The following is a 26,612-nucleotide window of genomic DNA, read 5'->3' on the forward strand; positions in this document are numbered from 1 at the left end:
CCTGTGACACGTTCCTCCGCCCACACCAGGCTGCTGGGCCTACTGGCCCACCCTCTGTAGCGTCATTTCTGTGGGAAGATGCAGCCTGGTTCCCAGGAGCCCACCTCCAGGCTGCGGACACACCTGCGGAAGCTTGCACTCACCGTGCCTGTGAGAAGACCCTGCCTGTCTGTGTCGCCCTCTCCCTCATAAGGAATAATGTTGTTTTCTCTTGCAGAGCAGTACAAGCTGCTGAGCGACCACATCGAGCAGATGGCTGCCGAGTAGGCCACAGGAGGTGGCCCGAGACTCCCCCAGAGGACTGCAGCTGGCTGTTACCCCCCCTGCATGACATCGGCAGCACCTACGCCGCCCTAGAAGTAGCGGTTAGAAGAATCTGGTTGCCCATCCTCCCCACCTCCCTCTGCCTGTGTCTGCTCCCCACCTGCGTGCCAAAGTGCCCCTGGGATTACACAGCTAAAACCGAGGTGACTGTCCATACCCTCGAGTGGCAGGCCTGCGACCTGGGACTGAGGGGGCACAGAAGGAAGGATGCTGGGTCCCAGGTGGGCACGTGTCCATCACAGCCTCCTGCTGAGAAGACGGGGAGTGTGGGAAGGTAGGGAAGGGCAGATGTGAGCTGGCATACATCAGTCCCACGCCAGTGACACGGGGCAATTGGGAGTGAGGATCTGGGCCCCTCCCTGCAGGGCGGGACTGGGTTCCTTCCACAGCCACGCAGAGAGGGGACGGCCTCTCAGTGTCAGTCTGGGCTGGTACTGGGTGCCCTTTCCGTGTGACAGGAAGCTCCAGGAGGAGAGAGACACCCTCTGTTTCAGGGCGGGAGAGAGACCGAGGCAGTGGACGGCTTTCTTGGCTGCAGAAGGCCCAGCCACAGTCGGGGTGTGGGCTTCCGGGGACGTCACGCTCCAAGTGGCTGTGTTGGACGTACGCGGCCCTCAGGTGTCTGTGTGAAGCGTCTGAGATGTTCTTGGTCAGCTGACCGCTTGCTTCTGGGGCAGAGAGACTTCCACCACTCACTCCCTGGGGCCATCTGTTCCATGATGAAGCCCAGAAAAGAGAATTTTCTTCAGCAGCTTCAAGACATCTGCCCTTTCTAAGCAAACAGTGCTGCTCTTTATTTTTAAAAGACAGAAAAATCTGTGTCAGTTACAGGCATCGTGGCTCAGGTGGCTTCTGGTGGGGACTGTGTGATTCGCAGGGTCAGGCCCTCCACCCCAGCAACCTGGGAAGTCTGCACCTTCCGCTGCCTGAGCCCTCAGGCTGCTTTCCCGAGGACTCTGCAGACACCCCCCTCACCGTCGCAGGTGCTGGGAACCAGGGGTCCTCCCTGCAGGTCTGTCCAGGCACAGCCACCTAGCCCGAGGGACTGCAGTCTGGCAGCAAGCCTCCAGCATGCTGGCTGCCCTGGCCAGCCCGGCTCCAGGGCGCTGGCCTTGCAAGGCCAGCGGGGCTCTGTCCTTCCTGCCCTGGCCGTCCATCCCGCGTTCTCGCTCCACCTCCTGTAGCATGACAAACATGTCTGAGACTCCGCCCTCCAGGCAGCACATCACAGGTCCCCTCATGGGGGATGCCTCCCTGGAACGTTGCAGAGAAGAGTGAGTGTTAGTTGAGCTGAGCAACGCACGTCCTGGTGATCTTAAGAGAGGCGATGGGAAACACTCGGGACTCGAGTGCACTGGTGTGAGATGTCCTGCCAGGAGTCAGGGAGTGGGGGCTTGGGCTCCAGGAGCCCTGCTGTGTTCATGATGGCATGCACACCCGTGTGTGCGTGTCTGTGTGTGTATGCTGGCAGTCTCTCTGGCCACATCACTAAACAAAGCACAGTCGTGTGGCTGGTTTGCCTGTCCTGTGTGGGGGTAGGTCACGCCAGCTGGAAACCGGCCCAGTGATCAGATATGTCTTTCCTGAATGCAGTTCAGAGAAATAACATCCAGCTTATGAGTGTGCAGGCCCTCCTCAAATGCCTCCTGGGGTGATGCTGCCCCTCCTAAGACGTTCAACAATCCCCTGATGCTCTGTGCCGCACCCTCATTGAAGTCAGGGCCATGCCCAGTGACCAGCTTGTCTGAGGCCCTCGAAGGGCCATCTCTCCACTGTGTGTCATTGGCTTTCTTAGTTTTTTCTTAGTGGTTAGTTGAAATGCATTAACATTTTATTCTAAGGTGCCCAAAAGACTTATCCTTGTATATATAAGATTTGTGTGGAAGTGTGATTCACTCTGATTTCTGGAGGAAGACAGTAGCTTCTGGGTCTTTCCAGGGGTTCTGGGGAGTGGAGGGCTCTTTATCCCGGGTGGGGCAGGAGGACCCACGCAAACCAGGAAGGAAATGCAGCTTTGACTTCTCCAGGCTTTTCCAAGCACTTTCACTTCAGGATGATCCTGAGACCTTTTTCTTTTTTCCGTATAGGTCTCTTGCAATAGCAGTTGAAGGTAGAAACAAGGGTGGCTTTGGGTCTTTTCCCTTCCCCTTCATATATTAATAGGTCTCACTCCTGAGAGTAAGTCTGACCCCAAAACCGCTGCCTGAAACACTAAGCCCCATGAGGGGACACCACCAGAGACCACAGGCCTCACGGAGTGGCCGACGTCAAGGTGACTGGGAGGCTACTCTGCTGTCTCCTCTTGGTGACTGTCTTTGTCTGAGCATGTCACCTCAGGGTGTCTGGCCAGTATCACCCGGAGGAGGCACAGTGTCCCTAGCAGAAGCCGGCTGCTTGCCTCGCTGACACTTCCTCTCTTTGTCTTGATCTTCCCTGTGAGGCCCGGCCAGAACAGATAGCCCCAGGCGGGTGCTCAGAGGTGCCAGCGTGTGCAGAAGTCTCACCCACCACATGCCCAGGAGGCTCTGCTGAAAGTGCTCTCCTGGCCCTTCCTGTACACTCAGGGACTTCCTGTAAACTTAGGCTCAGGGCAGGAAGCATCGGGTCACATCCACAGGAGAGTTTCCCATCCCAGCATGTTCAGTGTTCCAAGCCGGAGCTTCAAAGGCCTGCGTTAGCAATGACATGGCGGGTCTCCTGCTGTCTGCCCTTCAGGGCTCTGTGAATGCAATGAGCCCAAATAGCTGATTCTCCCAAGTGAAAAGTACCCTGCTTTGCAAACAGGATGCTGTTGAGATGTGGCTTTGTTGTGTCTTCAGCCTTTGTTAAGAGTTCTAGCAATATTGATAGGTGTTTAAGAGGGACATGCTAACATTCAGATTGTATCTGCTGTGCGTGCATGTTTAACCAAAGGCAGGAGAACCAAGTTCTTATACTGTAAGTTATTTGTACAGTGAAATGAAGTAGACCGTGATTTTCCTATTGCCAAAAAAAAAAAAAAAAAACCAACCAGGCCAAGGAGCTCTTAAATTACCAAAAGAAGGACTAGAAAGAGAGTTCAATTTCTGAGATTTGTGCTCCAGTGAAACCTCGGAGGGTCAAGGTCACAGGTGAGCCCACGCTGGGTCAAGGATGGAGACCCAAGGATGGAGTTCGAGACGCCGCCTGACCTCTTTCTCCTTCCCGGAGCCCGTGCTCACCTGTCCCTCCCCAGTTAGATGGTGACGTCCACTGCCGTGGAGAGAAGGTGGCAGCCTTGAGGTGTGTTTTTCTGCAGGCTGTTTTAAGTGGGTTAATTTATCAGCCAGAGCAGTGTATCCCAGTCTCCTGATGTGAGAAAAAGATGTGTTCACACCACAAAGGAGTTTGTCAGAGGTTTTGTTGAACCCAGGTGACCACAACCAGAAGTCAGGGCCGCAGCTTTGAGCCTGACCTTCCTGGGTTTCACTGCACCCTGACTGATTGGCTTTTCAGTTAGGGAGCATCCGGCAGGCCCGTGTGTGTGGTCAGATAAGCTGTGTGGCCAAATTACCTACAACTTGAGACAGCTGGGAAGCCAGGGGGCGGAGTCATTTGCCAGAGGAGTGGGGAGACTGGGAAGGGGAAGGGGAAGGGCCCTGCAGCAGCCTCGGGGGAGGGGGCAGCAGCTGGGCCATCCCAGGCTGGTCACCCCATTGGCTACTCACTTCTTCAGCCAGGGACAGAGCTGCGGGTTTGGGGGTCCACTGCCCCAGGGTTGTTCTTGTTCCCCCGCCCAGAGCCCTTTAATTCCCTTGAGCCGTGCCACAGTACCTCCCTGTGGCCATGTGGCCAGGAGCAGGGCTGTGAGGGTTATCCAGAGAGCAGACATGGGGAGCATTTCCAGATGGTTCCCATCCAGGGGTACCTATCCAGGAGCGTCAAGATGCTCCTCATGGCTCCCCAGGCCTGTTCTGCTGCTGTCTCCCCGCTGTCCCTCCCCAAGCAAGCGCCTCAGACACGGTCTGCCTTGTCCCTAGGTGGCCTGGCTCTGGCCTGTGTCCCCAAGTCGGCTGATCAGTCTGAGCTTGAGACGAGTGGAAAGCTGGGGAGAGGACCCTCCCCTTGGCTGTGTCCCCAGGATTCAAGGGGGCCCTGCTCCTGTTGTAGAGTTCTTAGTTAGAATGGTCTGGGTTTTCTGTGTTCCCATCACTTCTCACAGGATCTCTGTGCAGGAGGGGTGACCTGCATCCTGACATGTCCTGCAGGGTCAGACCAGGGTGCTGTCTCTCATCACCCTCCTGAGTGGTGTGCTGAGCTCGGAGGAGGGCTCCTGGTGATGCCCCTTGGAGCCTTAGCGGGGCTACATCTGTCCTCTCCTTGGTCCAGGATGATACGCTTGTGGAAACAGAAGTGCTCAATGGGCTTTGTTCCAATGCACGGGCCCCAGATGAGGGCCCTGGTCTGTCCCTGTGCTGGAGGCTTGGGAGTCCCATGGACACCTTGAGAAGGACAGGCCAACCGAAGGAGATGCTCACACTCAGATGGCAGGCCCTTCGCCTTAAAATGTGTAGGTGAGAGAGCTTCGTGGCCCTAACCATGGCCTCTGGGCTGCAGAAGGGTCTCCCGCGTGCTTTCCCTGTTTCTCTCGCGCCCGTTGGTCTTGGACCCAAACATCCCATTGGCCACTTCCACACATTGCCCTTAGTGACCCAGAAATCAGGGTCAGTGATTCGAGTGTGTTATATGTATGGTTTCCCAGTTTTATATCCCATGAGGTTGCGTTCTACAAACTGTGTTTTCAGGTGGAGAAAGTTTCAAGATTGAGCTTTGAAAACAGCGCTAAAATCAAAGCTGTTTCCTGTGAAGAAAAAAAAAAAGTCCATATATTGCACCTCAGATTGTCAAAAGGTGGAAACTGAAATAAATTATCTCTAAAAAGGAAGTCAGTCTGTTGATGTTGAATTTTTGTTCTCACATACCCATGAGCACCTTTTAAAAATGGAATTTGCAATCTTGTCACTGACAGCAGTGGCTTTTCAGAAGAAAACACTTTTTTCTGGGGTCAAATAGTCGTTCTCCCCATTTAGGTCGAGCAGCTGAGTATCATACAGACGTGTGTGTGTCTCGTGGGAAGGGTAATGGGCGGAAGCAGTGTTCACTGCGTTGCCGCCAGGCATGCGTGAGTGAATAGAGGAGCCTCGGCCCCCGGGATGCCTCCACCCGCTTCCAGCTGGCATTGGTCTTGCCTTTGAGCCCCAGCTGCCTCACTGTTTGCCTCTGGGGCTGAAGGGCTATGGGTACCGCTCCTGCCTGACAGCAGCAGGACACCTTCATGTCGGTTCTTACAGCTCGGTTCAACAGGCATGTTTGGTGAAGTGGTCAACTTTCTCTCTGATTATAAGAGACCCTGAAAGTTATGCTCCTGCCCTTGCTCACCCCTCCTCCCACCTCCTGGGCCCAAAGGAGGGAAGCTAGGAATTTTATTCTCATAGGAGAGAGCCCATGAAGCTTGTCCAATGCCCAACTCTGGAATTAGGAACGATTGGTCTTTTCCGGGCATACTGGGGCCAGAAGGGGAGGGGAGAGGCCCCTTATACCATCAATTTACCTTTAATGAGCTCACACCATGTACCAGGTACCACCAGGCTCCAGGACCACAAGATGAACAAGCAAAGTCATTTTCCTTCAGGAACTCTAAGTGGGGTTGAGACAGCTGAGGTTAAAAAAGGTGCATTTGTGTGTGTGTGTGTGTGTCTGTGTGTGCACGTGCACACACAGAATATAAAAGTATGAGATAACATGTAAAGTGTGATGTTATATACAACTGATAAGATATTTTATAAATCATGTAATGCAGGAAATACAGAATGTTTTGGTTATTTTTGGAGTGGGTATCAAGGTGGGCTTCCCCAAGGAGGTGTCCTGAAGCTGGATTTGGGGTAATAAAAGTCACTAGTGAGGATGTTAATCCTGTGGTGATCTCATGAGGAGGGTTTTAGTTTTTTTTTTAAATTAAACTTTAATTGAAATATAGTTAATTTGCAATGTGTTTCAGGCATATAGCAAGGTAAGTCAGTTATACATATGTGTATAAAATAAGTTCATCTGTATCATATTTTAGATCCCACATATGTGATATCATATATTTGTCTTTGTCTGACTTCACTTCACATAGTATGATAACTTCTAGTTCCATCCATATTGCCATACAAATGGCATTTCATTCCTTGTTATGGCTGAATAATATTCCACTGTGTAAAATGTGATGATATATAATATATAATACAATCGATGATATGTGTACCACATCTTTATCCATTTCTCTGTCGACGGACCTTTAGAGTGTTTCCTTGACTTGGCTGCTGCGAGCAGTCCTGCTGGGGTAGGGATGCGTGTACCTTCTGCGGTTTTTGGTCATGCTGGGTCTTAGTTGCTGTGCGCAGCACTTCTCTAGCTGCAGTGTGTGGTAAAGAGTCCTGCGGTAAAGAGGGGGCTACTCCTCCCTGAGGTGTGTGGGCTTCTTACTGCAGTGGCTTCTCCTGTTGTGGAGCTTGGATGCTAGGGCGCCAGCTCCGTAGTTGTGGAGCACAGGCTTAGTTGCTTCGTGGCATCTGGAATATTCCAGGGATTGAACCCATGTCCCTTGCATTGGCAGGTGGATTCTTAACCACTGTACCACCAGGGGGTCCCCACATATATCTTTTTGAAGTAGAGTTTTGTCTGGGTATATGCCCAGGAGTGGGATTGCTGGATCTTTTGGTAGCTCTACTTTTAGTTTTTTGAGGCACTCCAAATTGTTTGCCACAGTGGGTGCACCAGCTTACATTCCCACCCTTTTCTTCACACCCACAAGGAAGGTTTATTTTTCCCACTTTGCTGACAAGGCGCTTGTGGTACCCCTATGGGGAATCGAATCAGCAGAGCCAAGCGTCTCTCCCGAGAGACTGCAGGATGTCCTCTCCCCAGCAGAGGTCTCCAGGAGGCAGCAGGAGGTATGCTAAGCCCTGAGTGATCCAGCGCTCAGATGACCCCCCCGCACTATGAGGGGTCTTCTCCCCAAATGTACATACCCGGAGGGCTCTGGCAGGTAGCCAGCCGAGTCTGTGGACCTCACCCCACCCTCTACTTTGGTGATATGTCCCTGGTCCCAAGGATACACAGCCCACAGCCACCCTCCCTCCCTTTGTCTTTAAAAACTCTCCTCTGAAAGCCATGGGGAGTTCAGGTCTTTTGAGCACCAGCTGCCCAGGACTCTGCCAAGCACCTGCAGTAAGTACTTCACTTTCCTTCACCACCGCCTGGTGTCAGTAAAGTGACTTTACCGCACACAGGCAAGTGAACCTGAGTTTGGTTCGGTAACACCAAACTCTCAACATTAACACAGGCTTAAACACGCTGGAGCCCTGGTCATAAGACAGGAAATGAGACCCAGTACAAGTTAGGGTGAGAGGCAGCCATGTTTACTGAGCACCTGCTGGGCACCTTGGTCCCCAGGGCAGCCTGTGAGCCAAGGGATATGATCCCTGTCGTACAGATGAGGAAACCGGGACTCAGAAAACATGTGACTCGCACACGGCAGAGCCTGTGAGGGTCCAGTGTGAGCCCCATCTCCTGACTGGGGAGTTCTTGTCCTATTGATGGAGCCTCTGTGCCTGTCCCCTGAGGTCCTCCACGGGGTCCTCCTCAGCAGAGTCATCCTCACTCACTGCTTCTTTTCTCTGGCTCCGTATGGTGCTCTGAGCACTCTTAATAAGAATAACAGTAACAACAATAATAAAATCATCATCACAGCAACAATAGCAGTAATAATAATAATGGTGACAAGTATTATTTACTAAGTGCTTCAGGTAGATGTGTTCACCTAATACCACAACCCTCTGAAGGGTTACTATCATTAGCCCCACTTTGCAAGTGAGGGATCTAAGGCACAGAGAGGTTAAGGAACTTTCCCAGGGTCACACAGCTTGGGAGCAGTGCATTTGGACCCAGGCAGTCTGGCTTGGGACCATACTTCCTCCACTGCCTTTGGAGAGAATTATTCAGAAAGCATGAGACACCCCTTGTCCCCGCACTGTGGTTCCCTGAGTTTGCTTCAGGATGGTCCAGGTCAGACTCAGGGCCACCCTCCCACCCCCGCAAGCAGCACCTCCTTCTCAGACCTGAATTCTCAGCCGGCCTCTGGTCTCTAGTCACTTCACCTTGTCACAGGTTTCACACCCCACCCAGTACTCACCTGGGCAAGAGACCATGGGAGAGCTGGGGACAGGGTGGTATCCATGAGTGGTGGCCGAGCATCGTAACGCCCATAAACTCCATGCATCTTGGCTCTAAAATCCTGTCAGGAGGGTTGGATCTGGTCAGGGAACAAAGTGGTGGGAGCGGGAAGGAAAGACGGCAGAACCAAAAGGCTGGTGCAGAGGTCACTGCTAGGACGTCCACCTGCACCAGGTCCATCTGGGAGCCATATGATCTGCAGCAGACTGGTATTAGTGGGTATTATCATCACATTTTACAGATGGGAAAACTGAGGCTCAGAGAGGCTATGTAACAAGTCCATAGTTCCACAGGAAGATTAGAGATCACACTCCCCCCATCACCAAAATAGAGATGAGTGAAGGCATCAGAGCCAGGCCAATCTTCACTGACCCTCCTATGATGGTTTTTAAGCTCATCCACAAATTCTTTGACTTCTCCCATCAGGAGCTGGACTACAATTTTCCTCCCCTTGAATATGGCCTTAGTGACACACTTCTAAGAAACAGAATGTGGCAGACCTGTCATAAAAGCGACACAGTATCCACTTGGCTCTGTCTCTGATACTCACCCTTGGATCAGCCACCATGATGTGAGGAAGCCTATGGCCTATGGAGGGGCCATGGGCAGTTATTTGGTCACAGACCCCACTGCAGACCACACAGGGTGGGCCTTGTAGGGGTACAGCTCATGCACTATTCCAAGGTTCCCAGCTTGGAAGGACTCGGCTATCTTGGAAGTCTTAATGATTACTGAACAAAGGGCCAGTGTCTTCATTTTGCCCTGAACTTTGTGAATCATGTCCTGGACCCAGATGACAGCCACACATGAGCCAGAAAGCCTTTGAAACCACTCCAGCCCCAGCTACAGAGTGGCAGAGAGACCCAAGTGATGACAACCCAGCTGAACCCGCCAACCCTAGAACCACAGAAGATAATCGTGGAAGACAATCGCTGCGCTGCTTTGACCACGAGGCATGGCACGGGATGTTGTAGATAACTCAGAAGGCTAATGTTAGATCTTAATTACATCAGATAAGGACCATAAGCACTTAGTCTACATGCAAAGCACAGCAGGCATCAGCCTGGAGATGCTTTTTGCTGTTGTTGTTTCATTTGTTTTTAAGCACCCAGGTGATGGTGATACGAATAGTCCATAAAGATGGTGTTGGGGAAATTTTCCACCTCTGGTTCTGTGCCCAGGGGCAGATATTTTAAAAAGTTCATTAAAACAAGCCTTCAAAGTTCGAGAAATTACAAAATGTTGCCAACAAAAACTGATTCTATCAAGACAAAACCAACTACTCGGCCACAAAAGAACTAAATAATGCCATTTGCAGCAACATGGATGCAACTAGAGATTATCATACCAAGTGAAGTAAACCAGAAAGAGAAAGACAAATACCATATGATATCACTTCTTTGTGGAATCTAAAATATGGCGCAAATGAACCTATCCACAAAACAGAAACAGACTCACAGACATAGAGATCAGACTGGTTGCCAAGGGAGAGTGGGAGGGGGGAGGGATGAATGGGGAGTCTGGGGTTAGCAGAGGCAGATTATTATATATAGCATAGATAAACAACAAGGCCCTACTGATAGCACTGGGAACTGTATCCAATCTCCTGGGATAAACCAAAAGGGAAAAGAGTATTTTTAAAAAAGAACGTATGTGTGTGTACATCTGAGTCACTTTGCTGTACAGCAGAGATTGGCACAACATTGTAAATCAACTATACTTCAATAAAAAAAAGACAAAAACAACCCCCAATTCAGCCATAAATAGGAGATGGGGTGTCTGTGACCCACCTCCAGGTCTTTCTCCAGGTCATAGCTCTCCAGAGTCTGGAAGGCACTGGAATACACCTCCACTGCTTTGGCATGGAAGACCATCTCAATGGTCACAAAGTCAGAAAAAATCTTCTGTGGGGAGAGAAACCCAGATCACGTAAGTAACACTGTCAGAGGGACTGTTCTGGGCTCACCTCAGATGTGGACCAACCAGGGGACAAGTCCTAGGTGGGGAATTTCAATACATTATTTCGAATTATTTTTGTTTGAACTGTTAATGCATTCCCATGGTTCAAAAATTGCACAGGGGTTGTTCAAGAAATGTGTGAGGTCTTGTGAACTTTCTGAAGGGTGTCGTTTTCTCAGCTCTTGTCCAGCTGGGCTTCCTCACTCGGCCCTTGTTTCTCTATCTCCAAGGATTGGTGTTTGCAAATTGACAGCTACAAACTTGCAGCCTCTGTCACCCACAGACTGGAAGTGGGCCTTACAGGATGGGGAGGGGGTGCTGCTGGTAAGACACTGCCAGGCCCACTGGCCCCACAACCTGATGCCCCACTTTGTCAACATGTTATTAGTGATAAAGAGTTTTGCTTCTCTAGATCAGATGGTTCAGCTTGGCTCAGTAAACTCTCACAGAGGGGGTGCTGATGGTAAGACACTGCCAGGCCCACTGGCCCCACAACCTGATGCCCCACTTTGTCAACATGTTATTAGTGATAAAGAGTTTTGCTTCTCTAGATCAGATGGTTCAGCTTGGTTCAGTAAACTCTCACAGAGCTCCTGCTGCGTTGCTGGCTCTGGTGGGGGCTCCTCCTCTGTGCAGATAAGCTCCTACTACATGTCATGTCCAGCACAGTCTCTTATTGTGTCTCAGGCGCCAGTGGGGGTTTCTGCTGTGCCATGAACCCAGCACAAGCACCTACTGTGCACCAGACCCGAGAGGAGGCATCTACTGTGTGTCAGGCCCCTCCTACATGCTGTGTTCAGTACAAGTTCCCACTGTGAGGGAAGCATCATCAGGGCACATGCTTGGTATAGGCCGGAACTCTGCAGTTTGGGAACTCTCCTCTTCCGGTCACAGGGGAAGCACCTGGGGGAGGCGGGCCAGAGAAAGCCGCAAAGCCACCTGGGAGAAGGCGGAGGGCCAGCGAGGGCCACAAAGCCACCTGGGAGAAGAAAGGCCTGGGGAGGCAAAGAGCGGGCTGGAAATCCCTGCTTCCCGCCTCCTTCCCTCGTGCCCTGCCGGAGGCAGTGCTGGCGGTCAGGCGAGGCCTCCTCCTGCCCTTCACTGGCGCTTGGCCCCGAGGGAATGACGTTCCCTCTCAAACCTCAGTTTCTTCGTCAGCACGGGAGGGACAGGAGTGGTCCCAGTCACAGAGACCTGTGAGAGGTTCTGTCAGGGCCGCGGCCCTCGACCCGTGGGCGCCTCGTCGACGCCGGCGCCACCTGGGGGCCTGTCAGGGATGCAGATTCCCGGTCCACCGGGGCCCACTGGCTGCGACCCCGAGACGGGCCCGTCGGCAGCGTTTTAAGGAGCCCTCCAGGAGATTTCTGACGCCCGCTCGGGTAAGCGAACCCCCCTGCTTGGAAGCGGGGCTTCTGTTCTCTCGGCGTCAGAGTTCATTTGTAAATATTTCATTAGAAGTGTGACGTAAAACCGACAGAATGGTATTGATTATTTCCAGTTCTGGAAAATTTGTTGGTTCGGGGAAGTGTCTTACAGATGGAATCCCCCAGATGTGAAGGACGCCCGCGTCGCCCCGCGCGCTTTGCTGGCCTCTGACCGTGGAGAAACGTGTGCGCCTGCGCCCGCCGCGGCCGCATCAGGTATTGAAAAGCGGCGTGCTGATGGTTTTAGGTTCTGCCTGCAACGCGCATGCTTGAGCAGTCCTCATTAGTGCTTCACTCGCTTCATTCGTTCGTTCTTTCATTCATTTCCCAAACGTTTACGAGTACTCGCCGAGTGCCCTGCCCTGGAGCTGGTGGTGCCCAGGACCCAGGAGGGGCCCTGGCAGGCAGGGCTCCTGCCTGTATGGGAGGCAGGCATGGAATGGCAAGTTCTCCCAGACATTTCCACCACCCCATCAGGGCTCCGCATGATCTGTCTCCCTCAACGTGTCATCCCTGTCAGGACAGGGCCCCTCTTGGCTGGCTGTGGTGTCCCAGCCTCAAGCATAGTGCCTGGCACATAGTGCGTATTCAACATGTGTTAGGTTCACCAGTGAATTAAAGATACAATGAACGCAGCCTCAGGGATAACTGTGCTGCCCCCCGCCCAGGCCAGGGGGGGATCGGTGTGTGTTAACAGTTGATCGGACCAGGTCTAGGGTGTAGGTGAGTTTCTCTGAAGGACAAGGAGGTGTGGGCTCGATGCAGAGTAATGCCAGAGCTCCTCGGTGGAGGACACAGCCTGTGCAAAGGCCCTGAGTTATGAAAGGCCTTGGTGCAGGTGGGCTTGGAGTGGTGTGTCCAAGATGAGGCTGGACGTCTGGACTGGGGTTTTTGGGACCTTGGGAAGATTTCAGCTTTTCTTCTTGGAACAAGGGAAGCACAGAACGGTGTTAAACCCGTACCAGTGACCAATCAGAGCTGCCTTTTGTGAGATTCCTATGGCTGCAATTTGGAAAATGGATTAAAGGAGGGGCCAGGAGTGGGTGCAGGGGCCTCTGTGACCATCTTGCCCTTAAAGATCCTCACTCCCTGGGGCCTCTGGTAAGAGCTGGGGTGCTGGACCTTTCTGGGTGGGGTCTCGGTGGAAGGAGGAATGCTATGTGTGACTGCGGCTTTACGGAGGAAAGGAGGCAGTCAGGGTGAGCCCTGAGGGCCCTGTGTGGAAAGGCAGAGGCCTGGAAGAGACAGACTGCCCAATTCTCCTGGCAGGCAGGGAGCCAGCCGGGTGTGAGAGGCAAGGCTGCCAGTGCTGGCTTCCGGGCAGACAGCTGTGCAGGACAGCTGCCCAAGCAGCCGGCCTCTTACCGCCCACGGCAGGATGAAGCCAGGATTTACTGTTCTGGGAGTCAGGGCCCTGAGAATTGGGCGGGCACAAGGTCACACACACACTGTCACAGGGAACACATGTGTATTCACACAGGTGCAGACACAAATGCACAGACATACATGAGCAAACACACCAAAGTTCACACATGAAACAGCCCGAGGACTTCTGACCAGGGACCGATCACCCCTACCTGAATGTCCTTTAGCTTCTGCTTCTGGAAGGTGTCCACTGTCTCCTCCAGCTGGTGGGAGGTGCGGCTGGCATCCACTGAGGCCCTCTGCACGCTGGTCTCTGCCTGGCCCCAGAGATAGAAGGTGTCATGGGGACTCCATTCTGGATCATTCTCTGTTCCTTTGCCCTACTTTTGGGCCAGCTGTCCTGTGTAATGGGCACCTCTTGCCAATTTGGTCATCGAAGGAATGGCCAAGTAGGACCACAGCAAAAGGGGCAGTTGCCACTTGGACAGACCCACTTAGCTGTGTGACCTCAGTCAAGTGGCTTAACCTCCCAGAGTCTCAATGTACTTGCCTGCAAACATGGGTCAGTAATAAGGCTTGCTTTGCGGGATTGTTCCAAGAATGAAAGAGTGGGTGCAGCTGAGCTATTACTCTAACTATAACCTGTTAGGTACTCCACTGCTGCTGCTGCTGCTAAGTCGCGTCAGTCGTGTCCGACTCTGTGCGACCCCAGAGACGGCAGCCCACCAGCCTCCCCGTCCCTGGGATTCTCCAGGCAAGAACACTGGAGTGGGTCGCCACCTCCTTCTCCAATGCATGAAAGTGAAGTCGTTCAGTCGTGTCCGACTCTGTGCGACCCCATAGACTGCAGCCCACCAGGCCTCCCCGTCCCTGGGATTCTCCAGGCAAGAACACTGGAGTGGGGTGCCATTGCCTTCTCCGTAGGTACTCCACATTTGCTGATAATTAATTCCTATATGTGGAACGATTTTAGTTGATTACTTTATTGGTTGCTTTGATTTAATCTCTATGGCCTGACTCCATGGCAGGCCTGGCACGTGAAGGAACACACAGAGGTGAGTTGGGGTTGGCCCCTTAGCTCTCTGTGACCTTGGGCAAGTCACTTTTCTCCATTTTCTCATCTACAAGTGCCTGCCTTCTACAAGCAGTAAGTAGGTAACCCCAAGGAAGCAGGCTGTGGTGAGGATTGACTCCTCGACTTGCCTGAATAGCATTGCTGATGGGACAGAACCCAGGTCTCCCAAGTCCCAACCAATGGCTTTCCCAAGACCTTTGATCCTCCCATCCTGAGCCCAGGGCCCTGCACACACCTGTCCGGGTAGAGCTCACCTTGCCATTTTGTGAGTCTATTCATTACCTGCATGTGAGCTTGCCTTCCTCACACAGATTTGTGACGCTCACCTGAGACTGAGAATGGTTTTGTTAGGGATCCAGGTTAACCAGCATCCCCTGGGGTGGCCCACGCAGCCCCCACCCAGAGGGTGCAGTGACATACTGCCCCGACCCCCCACCCCCAGCCCCTGCCTCGGGAGGGATACGATGGTCTGTCTATCCGAAGGGGATTTCTGCTTCAGTTTCTCCAGTTTTTCCAGTTGTTTGATTTCATTGTTCCGGACACTTTTGAATTTCTTGATCTCAGCCTAAGGAAGAGGAGGGTGGTTTCCCGAGGCCCCAGCCCAGCCAGTGTCTCCCTCCCTGTGGCCCACCCCGCAGGGAGTAGGGGCCCACCCCGCAGCGCCTTGCCCTTGCTCACCCGGGTCTGCTTTATTTGCACCCCGTAGAGCTTCAGGGGGTTGACGACCTTGGTCTCCAGCCTCTCTACCTGGGGGCACGTAAACACACACACAGTCAGAACAGGTGGAGCCAGAGAGATGCTGAGAGGCTGTGTGGTCCCTGGCCTGCATTTATAGTGCTCTGACTGCATACCCAGGACTGTACATTGGGCTATCCCCCAGCCTTGGGGTTGCGAGCACCAGCCTGGGCTCAGAGCTGTGCCTCCCAAGAGCACAGTCACACATTTCCTCTTGATGAGCCCGTTTCCTGGCCTGTAAAATGGGTATAAGGAGTGTACCCGCCCAGGGTTTCTTAGCAACTGGGTGGGACGCAGTGCATTTTATTTCTCCAGACTGCCTTAAGTTGTCACCAGGGAGGCTGACAGAGTCACCTGGAACACAAACTAGCAGAGAACCCAGAGTGGACCACGCTGGGAAGCCCCAGGGACTGGCAGGGTGGGTGAGGGGACACTTCACGCCCCTGGGTCAGTGTCTGTGTGCAAGCCCAACGCTTGACACTTAAGTGAACATTATCGGTAATAGTAACAGTCCAGTTAAAGCTGGCGTGGATTAAGTGCTTACCCTGTGGATGTCACACTAAGCAGGCATAGGGGTCCCTCCAAGGCTTTTCTTATAACCCTGATCGCCAGCCACCCCCTCTCCAGAGGTTCTGACTCAGCACATCCAGGGCATTGCCCCCAAATATGCCTTTCTAATAAGATCTGAGTCTGGCTTGACAGATGGGCCAGGGGATCTGGAATCCCTACCCAACCCCTTCCTCCTCCTCCATCAAGGCTTGTGGCTCTTCTAAATGCAAATCTAAAAAAAAATAATAATTTCCCCAAATGCCAAAAGGGAAAGGAACATTTTCCCCTCCCTTTCTGTACAGCAATTCTTTGGAAAAACTTGGCAGTTACAGATCCTTTCTCTGTCCCTTTGAGATGGATGTAAACCTTTTAAAAGCTAAAGAAGCCTCTGGCTGGTTTTATAACCAGGCCAGGCCAGTCATCTCTGAACTGTAAACATCAGGAGGACAGTGTCTCCAGGAAGTTTGCCTGGCACCTGGCTCCAGGCCGTACCTACCTGTTTGTTAGAAAGAGGTTTTAGTTTGCTCTGGATAAAGATGATTGGCCAGCCCAGTTGGCCCCCTAATCACCGGGTGGAATTAGGAAGTCCTCTGTGACAGAGGCACTGTCCCCTTCCCTGTTCTCAGGGCATCCCCTCCCTGAGGACAGTCATCTCCTATCTCCAGAGAGTGCACTTGGTGGGGAGTAAGGTTTCTCTGTTTTTGCCATCACTTATCTGATCACCTGCAACATGCATTGTCTTCTGGTTTAATGCTTATTCGATAGAAAAGCTGTTTCAGTCTTCTCTACCATAGCAGAGGGGATTTTTTGGGGGCTGGCTGGAGATTATTATTTTATTTTATTTCATTTTACTTTTAATCCCAAACTCCTGCTACTGCTGCTGCTAAGTCACTTCAGTCGTGTTCGACTCTGTGCGACCCCATAGACGGCAGCCCACCAGACTCCCCCGTCCCTGGGATTCTCCAGGCAAGAACACTGGAGTGGGTTGCCATTTCCTTCTCCAATGCATGGAAGTGAAAAGCGAAAGTTAAGTCGCTCAGTCGTGTCCGACTCTTCGCTACCCCATGGACTGCAGCCTTCCAGGCTCCTCCGCCCATGGGGTTTTCCAGGCAAGAGTACTGGAGTGGGGGCCATTGCCTTCTCCACCCAAACTCCTAGTCCATCCCTAAACATTGATTTACAATATTGTTAATTTTTGCTCTACAGCAGAGTGACTCAGTTACACATTCTTTTCCGTTATGGTTTATCCCAAGATATCGAGTATAGTTCCCTGTGCTCTACAGTAGGACCTTGTTGTTTATCTATCCTATATGTAATAGTTTGCCTCTGCTAATCCCAAATTCCCAATCCATGCCTCTCCCACGTCTTCCCCCTTGGCAACCACAAGTCTGTCCTCTGTATCTGTGAGTCTTTATCATAGGTGTTTATTTGTGTCATATATTAGATCCCACATATAAGTGGTATCTTATGACACTTACCTTTATCTTTCTGATTTCACTTAGTATGATAATCTCAAGGTCCATCCGTGTTACTGCAGATGGCGTTATTGGTGTTTTTAATGGATGAGTAGTGTTCCGTTGTATATACACCACATGGAGTTTCCATTGTTAATTCTTTTCCTGACTCCCTGCATCTTTCTTGTCTTGCACAAGCCTCCAGGCTCTCAGTTCTATAAACTAAGATTTCACCCTGGCTCCTCTGGGGCTGTCTTTGCAGGAGATGCATCCACTAACTGTGAACCCCACCAGGCTGCGCCAACCCTCAGACTGCCCCCCACCCTGGGAAGTGGCTCCTCCGGAGCTACCTGCTCACCTCAGCTTGCCTATAATCTTGCACTTTGGCCAAGTCCTCAGCGAAGTTCCTCAGGGTGGCCCGCATCTCTGGGTTCTCTGTATTGGCGAAGTCGATGAGCTGTTTGACCAGCTGGTCGGCCTTGTCACGCAGCCGGGCTGTCTTGCGGGTGTAGGCGGCCAGCAGTGAGCAGAACTGGCCGAAGGACTTCTCAGCATTGGTCACTGTGTCCTCCATCACCCGAACCTGGCTGTCCCTGGGGAGGCACGGGCCTGAGGGGCCGTTCTGGGCAGTGAAACCCAGCCAGGTCACACCCACACAGGTGACACAGGGACTGCCCACCCACGGCCCTCCTCCTCAGTGGCAGGCCTGGCCCAGGTGCCTGCTCCCCAAGATAATACCCACAGTCTCTGGGTCAGGCCAGCAAGGCAGATGCCAGAGGCCAGAGGGGCCATGGGACTGGTCAGTGGCCAGGCAGGCATGCAAGCGTGGGTTTGGCTCCTAACTTGGCCTTTCGCACCGTGAGATCCTTTAGAGGGGGTTTATCTTCCCGGTAGAGTTGGTCTGTATTCCAGCCATCCTGAGGGGCAGTGACCTCTCTTCTATGAAATTCCCTGATTCTGTCTTTTTCCTGAGCTGTTGAAATTCTCTGCCTTCTCTGCATCATAAAGCTTTTTATTTTTGGAATTAATAAACTTTTTTGGGGGGGAAATAGTTTTAGGTTTACAGAAAAACAGTGGAAAGTACAGAGTGTTCCCGCAAACCGTTCCCTAGCACGTGGTTTCCCCTATTATTAACAGCCTTCCTTTCTGCAGGACCTTTGTTACAAAAGACGAACCCATGGCGATACATCCGTATTAACTAAAGTCCCTCATTTACCTGAAGGTTCCCTCTTGGTGTGGTATATGTCGTAGGTTTTGACAAATGCTCGATGCCCTGTCTCCAACTATCGCAGCATCATAGAGAAGTTTCACGGCCCTAAAGACCCTGTGCTCTGCCTTGGGTCCCTCCTGCCTCTCCCAGCCCTGGACCTTGTTTGTCCTTGTGGTGCACCATTTTCCAGTACTTATCACTTCCTGTTGTGCAGAGGGGTGGGGGGCGAGGGCTTGCTGACTCATTTTTTATGTGCTGCTAGCCAGCAGCCTGCCCATCAAAGGTGTTCCATGAAGAAGTGCGGAGTGAGTGAGGACCTGCTGGATTTTGTCTTCCTGAGACAGCTGAGTGGCACAGCCTCACTCACCTCCCTCTCACCCCACTGCACCCTGTCCTCATCCCTCATCCCAGGTGGTTGCTGCCCTAGCCGCCTCTGACCAAACCTCCCAGCCGAGCATTCCTCTAATGGTATCTCTAAGGCTGGAAGCTGGGAGGAGGGCTTTTTGTCCTCCCCAGAAACCCTAATTGGTGCAGTACCCATCATGTGCATGACCCTGCAAGCAAGGTACATGGAGGCCAGAGAGGTGAAGCACCTTGCTCCAGGTCACACAGCCAGCTGCATTCTCTGTCCCTCCAGGTGGAGTCCTTCGACCCCTCAATCAGAATCACCTAGGGCACAAGTTAAGCCTGCAGAATCCCAGCCCACCCTCCCCCAGGCTTGTGACCTAGACTCCCTGTGAGTGGGGCCCAGGGGTTACATTTGTAAATAAACACATCAGGTGGTCCAGAGTTTGCAATCCCCAGAGGATCCAGGTGTGGGAACAGCTGGCTAAGGGACAGGCAGTTGAGAAAGCAGTGATTGAATCAGGCTGCAGGCAGTGGGGTTGGGAACAGTTCCACAGAAGGGATGATGCCTGGTGGGTTTTGAAGCATAAAGGGATTTCCTAGGTAGAGATGAGCTAGAGAAGTTGGAGTGGACCGTGTAAATTTAGCTACCCCAGGTCTGTGGGCAAAAATGCTGGAGAAGTAGATGGAGGCCCGAGTCTGGAAGCCCCCATGGTCCCTTGACCTTGAGGTGGGTGTGGTGCGGGCAGGACAGCATCCTTATCACCACCCCCTCAGCAGTCCAGGCAGCCTCATCTATCTCAGTTAATTTGGCCCTGAGAACTTGGCCGCCCCCCTCCCTCTCAGCTGGGGCCAGCATGGAGCTGCTTACCTGGAGAGAATGATGTTCATTGTGATCAGAGGCAGCAGCTGTCCTGGTCCTGGGGAATAAGGACAGGGCCCCAGGGGTCCCCCAGGCCTGGGAGAAGTCGCACAGGGCTGGGCGCAGCTGTGGTCCTGGCTCAAGGGACGCTGCCACTTGGTTGCTGGGCAACGTGGCTGCCCACAGTAACCCTGGGAGGAGCCTCTGCTGGTCACCAGGGCAACCTCTCCTGGGACCAGCCTCCCCAGGCAGGGTTAGGAGGCCTCACCCTGCCGTGCACTGGTCCAGGTAGGGTCCCAGAGAGGCCCCTGCTGTGGTGAATACAGAGGTTCTTATGGACCTGGAAGTGTGAGGGCTCCCCCAGAGGTGCAGGGACTGGGTTTAGGGCTGCTGGCCTGGGATGCAGCCCTGGGCCTAGCTGTGTTCATGGGTCCTGTTGCTGGGACACCTCCCACGAGAAGGCCACCCAGCCCTCCCAGGCTCCTGAGAGACCTGGCTACTCAGGAGAGGTGTGTGAAAAAGCACAGAGGGAATGTGGGGGTCCTGAGGACTTGTTGCTGAATGGAGGGGAGGTATAAGTATGTCTTAAATATGTTAATTCTCATTTTTGCTGCTTGTTTCCCCCTTGTTATCAACTTACTTTTTAGTTTTATAAGAACTTACTTTTACTGTTAGGAAAGTAAGAAAACAAAGATAACACAAAAGGAAACAGATACAGCAGCACACATTAAGTTGTACTAAGTAAAATACATTTTGCTAATTGTTAGATTTGTGCATTTCAATACATCTGCTGCTGCTGCTGCTAAGTCACTTCAGTCATGTCCGACTCTGTGCGACCCCATAGACAGCACACCAGGCTCCCCCGTCCCTGGGATTCTCCAGGCAAGAACACTGGAGTGGGTTGCCATTTCCTTCTCCAATGCATGAAAGTGAAAAGTGAAAGGGAAGTCGCTCAGTCGTGTCTGACGCTTAGCGACCCCATGGACTGCAGTCTACCAGGCTCCTCCGTCCATGGGATTTTCCAGGCAAGAGTACTGGAGTGGGTTGCCATTCTTACCTAAAGAATTATGACGCTAACAACCACAACAATGATAAGAGATTGGATGGGAAGAGGTGAAGGCAGAAAAGCAGAATGTTGGTAACTCTTACCATGGGGGACCCACTGCCCAAGTCTTCACTTGTATATGCCTGGAGGTCTTCATAATGAAGAGTGATCTTTTTAAAAATGTATATGAAAGTAAGGACTTCATTTTTATTGAAACATAGTAGATTTACAATGGTATGTTAGTTTCTGGTGTATTGCAGAGTGATTCAGCTTTCAGTTCAGTTGCTTAGTCGTGTCTGACTCTTGGCGACCCCATGGACTGCAGCACGTCAGGCTTCCCTGTCCATCACCAACTCCCGGAGCTTACTGAAATTCATGTCCATCAAGTCGGTGATGCCATCCAACCATTTCATCCTCTGTCATCCCCTTCTCCCGCCTTCACTCTTTCCCAGCATCAGGGTCTTTTCCAATGAGTCAGTTCTTTGCATCAGTTGGCCAAAGTATTGGAGTTTCAGCTTCAGCATCAGTCCTTCCAATGAACATTCAGGACTGATTTCCTTTAGGATGGACTAGTTGGATCTGTCCAAGAGACTCTCAAGAGTCTTCTCCAACACTACAGTTCAAAAGCCATCAATTCTTTGGCACTCAGAAATAAAGTGATGTCTATATGTTAATCCCAAACTCCTAATTTACCCCTCCCCTCTTTTCCCTTTCAGTCACCATAAGTTTGTTTTCTATGCCTATGACTCTGTTTCTGTTTTGTAAATAAGCTCTTTTGTGCCATATTTTAGAGTTCACATATAAGTGACGTCATATGGTATTTGTCTTTCTCTGTCTGGTTTACTTCACTTAGTATGATGGTCTTTAGATCCATTCATGTTGCTGCAAGTGGCATGATTTCATTCTTTTTTATGGCTGAGTAATATTCCAGTGTGTGTGTGTGTGTGTGTGTGTGTGTGTGTGTGTGTGTGTGTGTGTGTATACCACATCATCTTTACCCATTCATCTGTTGATGAACACTAATGTTGCTTCCATGTCTTGGTTATTGTTAATAGTGCTGCTATGAACACTGTGGTACATGTATATGTTTGAATCGTAGTTTTCTCCAGATATATGCCCAGGAGTGGGATTGCAGGGTCATATGGTAGCTCTGTTTTTAGATTTTAAGAAACCTCTATACTATTCTCCATGGTATCTGCACCAGTTTACATTCCTCTCAGCAGTGTACGAGGGTTCCCTTTTCTCCACACCTTGAAAGCGAGGACTTTAGAGTCAGCTAAACACAGATTCAGATCCCAGCCCCCAGCCCTGCTGTGTGGCCTGGGGCAAGTCACCTGACCTCACTGGGCAGCAGTCTTCTCCCCTGTGAAACTGGATCAGGGCCCTCTTTCCTTGCCTTGTTGTTAGGAGAACTGAGTCCCTGGTGCAGCAGTAAAGGGACAGGGCAGGCAGCCCCCAGGGCAATCGCCTGAGTCTGCCAGCCCTGGTGGTGACAGCGCTACTGTGGCTGGTCCTGTGCTGGTACCTGCCCTCCCCCGCATCCCTGTATGGTCCCTTTATCACTCCAGCTGTCTCTCTGCATGGGAGCCGAGAGCTCCCCGTGGGTCCTGAGCGATGCATTCACGTACCTCGGCTTATTCCTTTCTGGAGCAAGTCACCTCCCCGACTTCCCCAGGTGGTGCCTCTGACCAGCGCTGCCCTGAGGCTCTGCTGGTCACTGTGCGAGTCTTGCCTGTATCATGCTGGGGTGTATGTGGGGGGTCACATCCTCCTTGTGCTGACACGCTGTCGGCTCTATCTCTTGTGGGGGCTGCATGGTACTGAATAATGTCCCCCCAAATGCATGTCCACCCAGAACCTCAGAGAGTGACCTTATTAGGAAGAAGGGTCTTTGCAGCTGTTGTTAGCTGAGTGAGCCCTCCTGGAGCAAAGCAAGATGGCTGTGGTCCCATGACTGGGGTCTTAGAAGAAGAGGAAGCAGAGGCACACACAGGGAAGACAGCCCTGTGACAGTGAGCCGAGCCTGGAGGGGTGTGGCCACAAGCCAGGCCTGGCATCCCTCGCTCCCTGCACGTTTAGAGAAGAGCTTCATTTCCATCCCTGGGCCTCTTTCTCTCCCTGACATACGCTGTCTCTACCCCTCCCTCTCCCTCCTTCCTTCCCTCTGCTCGTCTGTTTCCAGCTTCATGAACAACTCATGGAGGTAATTCCTGTCACAACAATAACACCAATACCTGTGGGGCAGCCCTGGGCCCGTCCTACTCTGAGCCCTGCACTGATTGACTCACACACTCAAAAGGGTGGGGGTTTTTTTTGTTTGTTTGTTTTTTAAAGTGAGAGTTGGGAATCAGCAGGACAACATACTTGAGGCATGACATTTCACTTTAAAATGCAGCCTTTGCAGTTAGCTGACTGTGATGGCCGGGCTTCTGTGTCTTCTTGACTGGGCCCTAGCGTCCTGTGGTTTCCTCCAGCACACATGCATGGGTTGCTGGGAAGGCCTTGGCGTATGTGGTGGGCATCACAGCCCTTAAGTAAATGACCTGACCCTAGGAGACTAGGGGGCGGAGGGGAGGCTTCACCCAGTCACTGGATGACCCTAAGAGCGAAGTGAGCTTTCTTGGAGATGGAGAAATCTGCCTCAAACCGGCAGCATTAGCTTCTGCCTGAGTTTCCAACCTGCCCTGTGGTTTTCAGACTTGCCAGCCCCCACATCATGTGAACCAGTTCCTGAAAATAAGTCTCCTCATACATTCGATTGATTCTGTTTCTGTGGAGCCCCCAGCTCTTTTAGGACCAGGAGAGCAGGACCGGCTACAAAGCCATTTCAGGTTTCTGGGGCTCCTGGAAGATGGGGGGGAAATCAATGTTTTCAGCAACACCACCAGAGGGCAGCAGAGACCCCCTAATGAGGCATTCCCCCGTGGTGGGCAGAGTGGGCTGTGACCTCAGGAAACGCAGCAGAGGAAGAACATGCCTTCAGGCAGGATGGGAGAAGGAGCCGCAGGTCAGAGAGAAAGGGCAACGGGTCGTTTATGAACTTTAAGAACTTTAAAGAACGGAAACTGCCTTCTAGAAAGGGCCAAACAGAGACATCTTGTGGCCAGAGAGAGAAAAGCTAAGAGACTGGGCGGCAGAAGCTGGGGCACAGACTCCTTCATTGCCTTTGGCTGCAGGGGCAAGCATATCTGTGTCCTTGAGAAAAATGGCACGAACCCTGTGTGCCCCTTGCTTAGAACCCACGACGCTCTCACTCTCTCTGCTGTATCCTCAGCCGCATGAGAGCCGGTTCTAGACATCCTGACCCTTTGCCCCCAAATGCAGTGTGCACCTCCAGAGAGCAAATACGTCGTCTTGCAAGAGCTCGTGTGACCTTCACACCCAGGAAAGTGGGATGCGGTGCTGGCATCCAACACTCTGCATCATCATGTTTCCCCAGCTGTCCCACCAAAGTCACTGGTGGCTGGTTTTCCTGCTGATTCGGGGTGTGTTGCAATTCCTGCTGAGTCTGTTTGCTCTCGTTGAGTTGAGAATGGCACCCCAGGTGTTTTCCTTTTAGGATATGGACTTTCTGTTTGTAACAGAAATAATTCCTGATGTACAAAAATAGTACAAGAATTCCTTCACCTGATTTCTCCAGTTGTTAACGTTTTACTGAGTTTGCCTTATCATTCTCTTCTCTTCCTCCATCCCTCCCTCCCTCTCTCTGTTTTATTTTCTGAACCACTTGAGAGCAAGTTGCAGACCCGATGCCCCTTTACCCAAATACTCGCTATATGTTTCCTAAGAGCAGGACCAGCCTCACACACAGCCACAGACAAATCTTGAAACCAGACCATTTGCACTGTTACATGTTCTTTCCTTCTATTATCTAATCTGCAGACTGTATTCAGATTTCATACTTGTCCCTGAAATGTCATTTTGGTACGTAAGCAAACAGATCATTTTCTCTTGCTCCAGGGTCCAGTCCAGGGTCACTCTCTGTCCTTAGCTGGCACAATTCTGATGTTTCTTTTGGATGTGGGGGGCAGTTACTTTGGGGCACATAGCTCTGTGGGGTTGGATGCAGGTCTCACACCTGGACATGAGGACTGAGAGACAGCCCTGCCCCATTTTATGAGATTGTCTTCATAGCTGACTCTTTTCCCTCTGCTGTTGCCCCACATGACGCCGGCTCTCACCATCTGTGCCTCTTTAGGGCCTGGTGAGCCCAGGATCTGGGTTCGGTCATCTTCCATCCCTCATCGGGCATTTGCTTAGTGTCTCTGCCACCCCTGGCCCTGGGTGGCTGGATAGAGACACATCTCTACATAGGCAGATGGGTCCCTGTCTCCTGGAGCTTGTGACCAGGGGCCAAGTCCAGGCCCTTTCCTCCGAGCTGGGCCCCAGGCAGGCCAGGACTCTGCTGAGCCTCATCTGGGCAGTGGGGTGAGTCGTCATCCAGCCTCATAGGGTAACCTCAGGGAGGACATGAGATGGTGCTGGGGAGGGATCTTTGGTGTCTGGCCACAGTAGCCCTGGGTGGGATGGGGGTGGCTGCCAGTGCCCCATTCCCATGAGAGGTCTGACTACGCCTGCCTCCAGGGAGCTCTGCCTTCCCAGATCTAATCCCTGACATTTTTAGTGCTGCTCAAGATTGAATAATAATTTTTTCTTAGCCGACGTGTCACACCAAGCTGGCATTTCACAGGGTTCACGAAGCCAGCAGGTGGGTATGTAAACTTGGAAAGGAGCGCTCAGTCAGGGCTGCTGCAGACCCCACAGTGGTAGTGACTTTGTAGCCCTGCCAGACTGGCGTTTCTCCTGACTTTGAACCCAGCTTGGGGGATGTGCCTGGAGGCCCCAGGGGGACTGGAATCAGGGAGGGCCCCACTGGGTCCTGCTTGGTGAAAGCAATGGGATGACTCCTGCCCCGAAAATGGCTCCATCCTGGCCAGGCTGGCACTGGGGGCATCAGGCCAGCTGGGAGGGCTACAGCTAGACGGGGAGATGGGAAAGGTTCCTGAACTGTGCCAGGCCTCAGAATGGCAGAGAGCAGTCAAGAGCCAAACACCGTCCCAAGTTCACACAATGGGAGGCGTTGGGGGCAGGGCGGGACTTATCCTGCTCACCCCTCACCCCCCAGATTCTGCTCCCGATCCGACTCCTGGCCTCCAAAACATGAGATAATAAACGTGTGCTGTTTGGGGTCATTTGGTTCCGGCAGTCCCAGGAAACTCCTTTTTAATTCAAATCCTGGCCTTTCATCCGCCCTCTGGGGCTGATCACAGAGGACACAGAGCCAGTGTGAACCCTGGGGGAACAGAGGATTCATGGGGGTGCTGACTGACCCCGCCTTCCACACATACTGGCCTTTCTCACACTTCCCTCTCCTGGGCGCAGGGCCTAAGCTCTGGACTGGACCCCAGCACTCTCCTGGGCAGCCTCTGTTCCTGTCCTTCCCATTGCCTGAGCCTTGGTTCTCAGCCTACAGACCCTCAGTAGGGACAACCACAGACAGCGCCAGAATGCAGAGCCCAACTCGGCTCTGCCGGGTAACCTCGGTGGGGGCCACCTGTCCTCCCCAGGCTCAGCTACCTCACCATGTAATGCGGGTGGCGCGCACCTACTCCACTTGGTTCTGTGGGCATTGCCGTGCCATGCTGTGCTAAGTTGCTTCAGTCATGTCCAATTCTTTGCGACCCTATGGACTGTAGCCTGCCAGGTTCCTCTGCCTGTGGGATTCTCCAGGCAAGAATACTGGAGTGGTTGCCGTGTCCTCCTCCAGGGGAGCTTCCCGACCTAGGGATCAAACCCACGTCTCCTGTGGCTTCTGCATTGTAGGCAGATTCTTTATCGCTGAGCCACCAGGGAAGCCCTCTGCAGGCATTATGTGAAATTATATCTGTAATACAATCCAAATCGTGTCAAGGCCCCAGCGCCTGGTGACATCACTGTTCACCAGTCTCTGCTTTCCTGAGTCCCATCTATAAAGCCCAGTTCAGATGCTTCCTCCCCGGACAGCTCTGTGTCCTGTGCACCAGGGTACAT

General features: G+C 52.3%; 2 protein-coding genes and 1 long non-coding RNA gene across 14 annotated transcripts in view; 2 read left to right on the forward strand and 1 right to left on the reverse strand.

Annotated features, from left to right (window-relative positions):
• Positions 1–5,227, forward strand: part of KIAA0513 (KIAA0513 ortholog) — a 60,563-nt gene extending 55,336 nt beyond the window's left edge. For all 11 annotated transcript variants that reach the window (XM_086350207.1, XM_086350203.1, XM_086350208.1 and 8 more), the window contains one exon: positions 218–5,227. In XM_086350207.1, the coding sequence (XP_086206333.1) occupies positions 218–267 (50 nt within the window). In that variant the 3' untranslated portion in view covers positions 268–5,227. The remainder of the gene's footprint in view (positions 1–217) is intronic.
• A 2,502-nt stretch (positions 5,228–7,729) lies between these two features.
• CIBAR2 (CBY1 interacting BAR domain containing 2) lies at positions 7,730–19,719 on the reverse strand. 2 transcript variants are annotated; one of them, XM_086350220.1, is made up of 9 exons: positions 19,547–19,719; positions 17,479–17,713; positions 15,061–15,129; positions 14,846–14,947; positions 14,709–14,714; positions 13,520–13,624; positions 10,350–10,463; positions 8,519–8,620; positions 7,730–8,030 (listed from the first exon to the last, which is right to left on the reverse strand). In XM_086350220.1, the coding sequence occupies exons 1-9, from the start codon at positions 19,564–19,566 to the stop codon at positions 7,917–7,919; spliced, it is 867 nt and encodes a 288-aa protein (XP_086206346.1). In that variant the 5' UTR covers positions 19,567–19,719; the 3' UTR covers positions 7,730–7,916. The 2 variants fall into 2 exon arrangements, with proteins under 2 accessions (XP_086206346.1, XP_086206345.1); XM_086350219.1 differs by lacking the exons at positions 7,730–8,030; positions 8,519–8,620; positions 10,350–10,463; positions 13,520–13,624 and having other exon boundaries at positions 13,678–14,714; positions 17,479–17,729; positions 19,547–19,695.
• On the forward strand, positions 11,401–12,334 carry LOC147353040 (uncharacterized). Its single transcript, XR_015145322.1, has 2 exons — positions 11,401–11,897; positions 12,017–12,334. It is a non-coding gene; the product is annotated as an uncharacterized LOC147353040 (long non-coding RNA).
• Positions 19,720–26,612: the final 6,893 nt, after the last annotated feature.

This window comes from Bos grunniens, chromosome 18 (assembly GCF_055505025.1).
Source record: "Bos grunniens cultivar Pamir isolate PY7600 chromosome 18, Bosgru_T2T1.0, whole genome shotgun sequence".
Classification (NCBI taxonomy): domain Eukaryota; kingdom Metazoa; phylum Chordata; class Mammalia; order Artiodactyla; family Bovidae; genus Bos; species Bos grunniens.